Raw genomic sequence first — 9,550 nt, forward strand, 5'->3', positions numbered from 1 at the left:
TGGCTTAGTGTGGCACGGCAGCAGAAGGGATCAGGGAGGAACAGAGTGGGTGTAAAACCAGAAGTCTGTGTACTCATGCCAGCGAAGTTTGACTTGGTGTGTTGGGAGAAACCAGACCCGTGTAGTTCGTGCAGTCCCCTTAAGCTTTGGAAGTGGAGGGAGGAAGAGAATTTAAGGTGGCACCTGCCTTTGGAAGGTGGAATAAAACTACCCTCATTTCCTCTTGCAAATCTTACGATTCTAAGCGAGAGCATTGCGTTTGCTGCAGTATTTGGCAAAATTGTCACGCGGCCCAACATTTTCTCCCGCTTAAAACAGTAGTTGACGTTTTTGCACGAAGACATGCTGTTGAGAGTGGAGTGCCACCAGTGTAAATAACACAGTTTTTAGCACCAGGAAAAAGAAACGAAGTTGAGTTTTAGCAATGCTGTAAGGGTGCGGTTTTAAAAGGTTTACCACAATCGCATAATGGCAGGACACACCCACAGCATTTTGTCATCTCTCTGGTGGACCGGGCAGTTTGGGAATGGTGTTACTACACACATGAGTGATAACTATATAGTAGATGTAATTACAGAGTCGCCTGAGCTCCACCCTGTTGACTACATGTGATGTGAAATAGTTAGTGTGGTACTTGTTACCTTAGAGTAAACAGTGCCACGGAAGTTTCCAGAAAAGCACAAATTAGCAGCAGATGCTTTTGCTATTGGAGTGTCCACTTTTGAGGCCTATATTTGGTGGAAAGGCAGATAGGGTACACCTGCTTTTTAAGTAAGATGAATACACAAATCTCCCACAGAAGAACAGGACTTACTGTCCATTGTAGAAGACCTGCATAAATCTTCCTTTTGAGAGGAGATTTGACGTGAGTTCTTAGTGATGATGATTATTAATCATCACCCACTGTATGCAATGTAGCAAGTTCTGTCAGATTAACAGCACAGTTGCCTCTTTACGAGAGCATTCATATCTGGGCGGAGATCACAAAATGTGACCTGTTTAGCTGGACTTTGTCCTAGGTGTGGAGAAGTGGAGAAGAAATATGTCAACTCCCCGGTTATTTTGATTATATTGCTTTCCAGCTTACACATATTTGAAAAGCAATCTTGGTCAGGTTAGACCTGGAAAAATCCCCGGCACGTGACTGATGTCTAAAAATTGGATGACACATATTATGCAGCCTTCATCAAGAACATTCTTGCCAGTATTTCTGTACCCTCACAGAGCTTGCATATAGAAGTAGGATTCAGAGAGAGAGACAAAACGCCCTGAAGAATTGTTTGCTGTGCCAGAGAACATTAAGTGACATATTTGAATATTCTTTCCCTTGAAGTGCTGCTCCTTTTAGCCAGATACCGATCTTCTCTAATTATAGAAAAGCTACTTGAAAAGTTGCAGATGGCTACAAACCGAGCACTTTGTGCTCCTTATAGCCCAGGGTCTCCAAATTAGAGAATTGCTACTCAACATCTAATGGTGTTGCAATGTGTCTGTGGCCATATAACTTAAGCAGTATTACACTTATTTCATCACTCAGTGGCTTGCGTGCCTAAATTGAGCATATATTCTGTCTCTTTGTGATCTAGCTGAAAAACAGAGCACCCGATTCTGAAGTTCATCACATCCATATATTTATTTTGCTTAGCAAAATCCAGGAGCTGGCATTTATTGGAAACAGTATACTAGGCCACAGCAGCTGGTCTAAACAAGCACCTTATCTGTGATAAAAATAGCTTTTGTGTTCAGCAGTAGTTTGTTAACTACTTCATACCTGTAGGTTGTTTTTGAATATTAATTAATCCAGTTTATTTATTTATTTTGCTGCTGTTCCGGTTTGAATGATCAAATCCAGACTTAACCAACTATGCAGTTCTGTGTAGCTGCAATGCAGCTTCTCCGTGTCGGTAGGGAGGCAAGCCATGGTAAACCACAACAAACTGAAAACATGGTTAAAGTAAAGGTAAAGGGACCCCTGACCATTAGGTCCAGTTGTGACCAACTCTGGGGTTGCGGTGCTCATCTCGCTTTATTGGCCGAGGGAGCCGACGTACAGCTTCCGGGTCATGTGGCCAGCATGACTAAGCTGCTTCTGGCGAACCAGAGCAGCAATGAAAATGCCGTTTACCTTCCCGCCAGAGCGGTACCTATTTATCTACTTTGACGTGCTTTCGAACTGCTAGATTGGCAGGAACAGGGACTGAGCAACGGGAGCTCACCCCGTCGTGGGGATTCGAACTGCCGACCTTCTGATTGGCAAGCCCTAGGCTCTGTGGTTTAACCCACAACGCCACCCGCATCCCGAAAACCTGGTTAATGGTTTCCAAATCAGCCAAACTGTTAACCATAGTTTCTGGTTCAGATTCATACAGCAGGACATCTGGTTTGATAGTAGCTTCCTGACATCTTTTCCTGCTCACATGAAGGGAGCAAAGGAGAGCTGCATGTGGATCAGTTTGTGGAGGTTATACATAGCTTGGCTAATTAAGCCAGAAGTTAATTAACTGAATACAGCCATTGTTTCCACATACTATTAGGATAACTCGGGACTCTGCCTGGCAGGCTTAAGACCCAGTATGCCATGTAATCACTGTGACCATGCTGTTTCTAACTACACTGTACTAAATGTAAACCTTTCATAGAATCATAGAATCATAGAGTTGGAATAAACCACAAGGGCCATCGAGTCCAACCCCCTGCCAAGCAGGAAACACCACCAGAGCACTCCTGACATATGGTTGTCAAGCCTCTGCTTAAAGACCTCCAAAGAAGGAGACTCCACCACACTCCTTGGCAGCAAATTCCACTGTCAAACAGCTCTTACTGTCAGGAAGTTCTTCCTAATGTTTAGGTGGAATATTCTTTCTTGTGGTCTGGATCCATTGCTCCATGTCCGCTTCTCTGGAGCAGCAGAAAACAACCTTTCTCCCTCCTCTATATGACATCCTTTTATATATTTGAACATGGCTATCATATCACCCCTTATCCTCCTCTTCTCCAGGCTAAACATGCCCAGCTCCCTTAGCCGTTCCTCATAAGGCATCGTTTCCAGGCCTTTGACAATTTTGGTTGCCCTCCTCTGGACACGTTCCAGTTTGTCAAGTAATATAGCACAAACAATATAGCACAGCCAGAAAGATAGTCTTCATGCAGTGACTATTGTTTCAAGTAATATAGCACAGCCAGAAAGATAGTCTTCATGCAGTGACTATTGTTGTGACTGGGTCATACTTGCTTTTATTTATTTCATAAATATAAAGTTGCAGAATAAACTCAATTTATTGCTAATAAATTATTAGAACACCCCACCACCACCATTTCTTCTAATATGAAAACATGCAATCAGCCAATTTAGCTTCACTGTTTTCCTGTCACAACGCAAACAACTTTAGAATCTTCCATGCAGCCATGTTCAGACAACATGAAAATAATAGGTACAACTCTGGACTGAATATATATATATATATATATATATATATATATATATATATATATATATATATATTATATATATATATATTTTATATATATATATATATACACACACACACCATAGGCAAAGCATCATCATTAACATCCTGACATACAGACATGAACATGCAATCACGCACACACACACTTTTGTCCTATAAACTCATGTCTCTACTAGTAAAGGTAAATTGGAAAAACTCCTTAAACTATGTATAGAAAGTTTACAGATGCACCGTTACCCCTTGCATTTCATGACTTTTTGGCCCCACTATGTTTAAAAATATATATATATATTTCCTTTGTACTCTGTTTTGCCTGCTAAATGCTTGGAAGGAGTTTATGCTGCAATGAATATGTTAGACTTCAAATGGTTACAAAGTGATGCCGTTGAGAGTAGCTTTCAGATCATGTGTGAATATTGTGTTCGGTTAGACAGATGTCACTTGTTAACTTAAGTTTGTCCATAGTGGCATGGTTTTGTTTGGTTATTGCCTAATGCCCATTAAAGGGTTACAAATTATTTGTGTGGGGGTTTTCTTGTTTTAGGTAATAACTAACCAGATGTGTCCTATCGCACTTCTCCTGTTTTTGCACTCTAGCTTTCCTTGTTTGCTATGATGTTCATGATCTTCTACTGGAAATGTGCAGCTCAGTAGAAATGTGGAAAAGAAACCCTGTCAAAATAAATCGGCTTCTTCAGACTGGCACGAAAACAGCTGACTTGGGTGAATTCTGTGCTAGCGTAGCTAAACACAATGAAAATTCTTTCTGTCAAGCTGAGAAACAGAGAGCAAGTTGAATCCCTAGCATAATTTAATAATTTTGTGTTTTTTCTCCCTCAGCAGTTAGGTATTTCCCACTGGAGTTTGTTTGTTTAAGCATTCCATGGTTGCCTTAACATCTGAAGCAAACGGGACTTTTAAAATTTAGCTTGCAAGTTACACATGACCTGCAACCTTTAGAGGGGGGAAAACGTGCTACATTATAGCTCAGCTATAGTCCTGTGCTTTGGTTTGTACATCCCAGACAATCCTAAAAAAAGCCTGCCTACAATACTGAAATGAATGGGTTTCTGTCCTATAAGCCACATGCTTTTCGCTGGGGGCTAAGCACACATGACTGTGCAGTTGTACAGATTTTTGCAGCCACGTTTAATGGGAATAATAATAATAATTTATTATCTATACCCCGCCCATCTGGCTAGGTTACCCCAACCACTCTGGGCGGCTCCCAACAGAATATTAAAAGCATGATAAAAGATCAAACATTAAAAACTTCCCTGAACAGGGCTGCCTTCAGATGTCTTCTAAAAGTCAGATGGTTGTTTATTTCCTTGACATCTGATGGGAGGGCATTCCACAGGGCAGGCGCCACTACTGAGAAGGCCCTCTTTCTGGTTCCCTGTAACCTCACTTCTCGCAGTTGGGTGGAATGATGGGGGTGGAGACGCTCCTTCAGGTATACTTGTCCAAGGCTGTTTAGGTCTTTAAAGGTCAGCACCAACACTTTGAATTGTGCTCGGAAACGTGCTAGGAAGTAAGTTGCACTGATTTCAAGGAAGTCCGCTTAGGATCAACAACCTCAATCAAAATGGACGGAAGGCTCTTTTAATTAGAGAGAGAAAATGTGATCTCTTAAAAGTCCAATTACCATCTTTCTAAAAGGCATTCCTTGACATGAACAGTTTTGAACTTCAGAATTGGTGACATAAATTATTACGGGTGAGGTCCAACGGAGTCACTCTATTAATGGGAGGAGAGTTGCACACACAGAAGGACAGCTTCTGTGAATGCAGCTGTGCTTGCCTGGATGAAAGCTCCATCAGTGAATGGAGCAACAACTTTGTCTCCCATCCTGTGTTTTTTCAAAACTTCTGTTCCGGTTGCACTCATGTTTGAAATCCATTACCTGATGTTCCAATGCTATAGCCATGAAACAGTGCACTGAGTGTCTTGCATTGATGTAACTAAAGGTGTGTCTTCTCACTGGTGGGGCAAGTTCATCTTGCTATGTTGCCTGCCAAGGTGTGCTCCCAATACGTGCAACCCAATTTTAAGCACATAGGGTTGCAGTTACACAGCTGGCTCCTGCGGTGCTTGAAATCCCTTTTGGATGCTGCGCTTGTCTCCGTTTCTGTCCCAGCTCTCTTCTGTCCTCTGTTCTCAGCTTCACAACAACTTATGATCATGTATGGTGATTTTTTTGTTTTTGTTTCTGCTAATAATGGCATTCGACTGTGCTTGATTAGTTTGCTACACTTGTCATAGCACTGCAAATGTTTGCTTTTGCAGTAGCTTATAGTACCAGGTCACAAGATGCTGTATTTCAGAAATATTAATATTGTTATTAAATTTATGTGCCGCCCTTGCTTCCAAAGAAGTCTTAAGTAGGAAACATTTTTTTAAAAAATAACAACAATTTAAATATTCTGAAATCATTTCAGAACACTCAGATACCCTCACAGTTGCTAATTTCAAGTTTGTCGGGAACAGTATATTTCAGCCATCAAAATACCTGGGCAAACAGGAATATGTCTGTTTCATGTGAGTGAAAAGCATTCCAGGTATCTTGAACTGCACTTGATTGCATGATTAGACCCACCTCAATGCATTTGCCTACCTGTCACCACCGCAGCATGGCAGTTTTTGTTCTGCTAATGGTAATCCAAGAGTTTAATTTGGCCTTATTGTGGCAATTTAATCTTGTGCAAGCCCGACTGCATAAGCAACCCAAGCAGTGGTTTTGAGCAGCACAGATCTGGTGTGCAATCCAAGAGGTGTGCCCCAGGATCCCTTGCAATATTGCAGGGAGTGCTGGGGTGGACCTCTTGGATTGCTTTGCTTGGGCCAATCCTGGGAGCGAGATGCTTGGTGCTGTTTTAATTATTAGTGTCTCCCTAGTCGGTATCCTTGAATAATTATCATAATTCCCTTGCTTCAGTGTTCTTTTGGTTGTGACAGGCGTAAGATTGCAAATGAAATATGCTTGATGGGGCAGAGGCACTGAAGTGTTGAGTCTGGAAAGATTATTGAGCAAATAGTGCAAGTGGCTCTCGACAGTATTTGAAATTAGCCAGGTACTTTTGCGCCTGGCTTTTGACTACTTGCAACCAAGCGAAGATGCCTGGGCACCAGGATAGTGCCTGACATCTGCACCATCTGGGGATCATTGGATTTGGAGTGTTTACATACAGTAATACCCCCATCCTGTAGAATTCTATCAGTTATATTTTTATCTGTGCAGTCGGAATGGATTTCCAGAACCAAATGGCTTTTTCTGTGCAGCCTGAGCAGGAGCAGTCACCATTAAGAAAAAGAGGTCTGAATAGGTCTGAATATATATGTGGACTGTCCCTGGGAAAAGTGACTTTTCTTCATCATCTGAACTAGCTAGATGTTTAACTGAGAATCAATTAATCAAGGGCGGTTCACAACAAAACCACAACATATAAAATAAAACCAGAAGCAGCAACCCGTCATTTGAAAAATAAGACTTTAGAGTTGTCTTGCCCCCAAATGGCAACTAGACAGTCCATTTTGGTGACACTGCAGCCTTGGTTTAAGGACCCATTTGACACCTAGAATATATACCTGAGTTTCTAACCCTGCTCTCCAGATGTAGTTGGACTCCAACTCCCATCAGCCCCAGCCAGCATGGCCCGTGGTCACAGGTGATGGGAGTTGTGGTCCTCTGCAGATGTCGAAAGGTCTCAATTAAAACATCCACAGGGATGTTGTGGTTTCATGTAACACATTTACATGTAGTTATGCAATGGAATACATTTATGCTGAAGAAATTCTGTTACTGCAAACAGTAGAATAGAACAAAAATAAGCAGCATAGGGGCCATGTCCAATTGGCTTTCCTCCCAAGTAGCCTTCCTCTACTGCTCAACAACAAAGTGTTGATGGGCCCAGTTGTTCCAGGAAAACATGGCAAACCTTTCCCAGGACTGTCCTTGTCTTGTGGTGGATGTCTTCACATTAGAATTAGAATCTGAGCTGGCTGAGTCCACAACCTTGTAGCCAGGCCTGACTTGACATATTCACCAAAAGGTACAGAATTAATCCTACCAGATCAACTTTTATTACAGAAGATTCTGATACATATTAAAATATACAGTGGTACCTCGGGTTACATACGCTTCAGGTTAAGAACTTTGCTTCAGGATGAGAACAGAAATCATGCTCCGGCGGTGCGGCAGCAGCAGGAGGTCTTACTTTGCCCGAAGTACCACTGTATTCTGTAATGTGGCAGAAGTGGTTAATGTGAGGCATCAAGGATGGCTAACCTGTAAGCCATCTGCTTCGTGGGGCTGTATGGCTCTGCATAAGCAGAATTATGTGTGTCTGAGCTTCTCACTTCAAAGAATATCTGTGTAGGATTTCAATTCATATTTGAGTCCAGTGGAATTCAGGTTAAAGCATCGCAGAGATGATCCCTTATTTAACAAAGCGTATTTTGTGTCCTGGATTCCATTTCACCTATTTCTTCCCCTCTTTTGCACAGTCGTTCAGCTCCAGTTACATGGACCAAATGAACCACAACAAGTACAGTGTCATTTATTCAACGCCAAACATGGTGCCCAGTAAAATCTACCAGATTTCGGAAGGGTTTTGCAACGGAGTGCAAGTTGAGCCTGTCGACCTCACAGTGAAGCGGAGCTCGCCTCCTTCGTCAGGAAGTTCTCCTTCTCCTTCACCCCTGAAATTCCAGCCCAGGAGAGGCTCACCTGGATTAAACCTGCCCTCACCCAGCCCACCAATGAAGAAACTGCAGCCTTTCACGATGCCATTAACTATTCCTCCGGTAATGGCAGCTCTTTCTCGCCATGGACTTCGAAGCCCTGGGATGCTTCCAGTTATACAGCCCGTCGTAGTGCAGCCTGTCCCTTTTATGTATGCTCCTCCCCTTCAGCATCCTATTATGGTGTCCACGGTCCTTTCAGAAGAGTTGGAAAACCCAAGTAGCATGCCAGGTAAAGGTTCTGGTTTTGGTGGACTTCCCCATCCCTTTTTTTTTAAAAAAAAGATAAATTAAAAAGGAACCTGATGTTCTTCTTAAAGTCGTGCCACATCTATCATGGCAAAACTGCTTCTGTTTATCCTTTTACAAGGTGATACGGAAGATAAGTGTTTTCAACTAAGAGCAGGCAAAGTAGATTCCTACTTCATGGACCAGCCATTTAACTCTCTGCATAATCTGCGTCACAGTTTTTGTGACAATAAAGGGGGACAGAAAGGCAGAAACAAGGGATGCTGTCCTGATTAGGGCTGGGTGATAAACCAATATATCATCCAAAACTGAAGTCCATATTGTGGTACTGGTTTCGTACTTTTTGACCTGGCAATATATTACGAATCGTGATGTATGTGTGTCTGCTAGGCAAAAATCATGATATGGGAAAAACAGTGAAGCCAGCCAATGCCTAGCTCCATCCTTATTTCAGACATCGTGATATATCAGTATATTGCGCTGTTTAGCTGGTGATATATCATGATGTTGAAAACCAGGTATCGTCCAGCCCTAGTCCTGACCTCCTTGGAGGAGGCAAGGGCAGTAAAAAATGCAACAAGTAACAGTGTTTCAAATGCAGAACTTACCAGCCTACAAAATATATTCAGCAGTTTACTGTCTTCACAGGAATACCTTATGTTAGTTACAAGCGGCATGTAGAAGATGGGAAAATGTGTTTATTTGCTATGTTTGTTTTTCTTGTAGTGTCTGTTATAGAATCTTATGAGAAGCAAGCCCTAAGGAAATCTATTAAGGTGGAACCAGGCATGGAATCTCCTAGGAATGACTACTATCCTGAACAAATGTCCCCTCCGCTGATGACCTCATTGTCGCCTCCTCAAGCAATGCTTCAAGAGTAAGTAGCTAACTGGAGTCTTATACTACCTCATTTGAGCACAATAATTAATTGCGTCCTCATCGTAGATTGCATTACCGTGTTGCATTCTATGCAGGGCTGCCCTGGAGACAGCAGCTAGTGCAAAATTCAGCTGACCAAGGCAGAATATTGCATCCTATTACACCGCTGTTGAAAGAATTGTGCTAGCTGCCAATTAGCTTCTGAGTTA

The 9,550-nt window shown here is 42.2% G+C and overlaps 1 protein-coding gene across 2 annotated transcripts in view; it reads left to right on the top strand.

Moving 5' to 3' along the window:
• The window catches only part of KLF3 (KLF transcription factor 3), a 40,585-nt gene that overhangs the window by 24,340 nt on the left and 6,695 nt on the right, over positions 1-9,550 (top strand). The window contains exons 3-4 of one of the 2 annotated variants that reach the window (XM_081207893.1): positions 7,977-8,445; positions 9,189-9,339. In XM_081207893.1, coding sequence (XP_081064019.1) covers positions 7,977-8,445; positions 9,189-9,339 — 620 coding nt within the window. Of the gene's footprint in view, positions 1-7,886; positions 8,446-9,188; positions 9,340-9,550 lie in introns of those variants that run through there. The other variant, XM_081207892.1, reaches the window with a different exon arrangement.

The sequence above is a fragment of the Podarcis bocagei genome (genome assembly GCF_964188305.1).
Source record: "Podarcis bocagei genome assembly, chromosome: 9".
In the NCBI taxonomy this organism is placed as follows: Eukaryota; Metazoa; Chordata; class Lepidosauria; order Squamata; family Lacertidae; genus Podarcis; species Podarcis bocagei.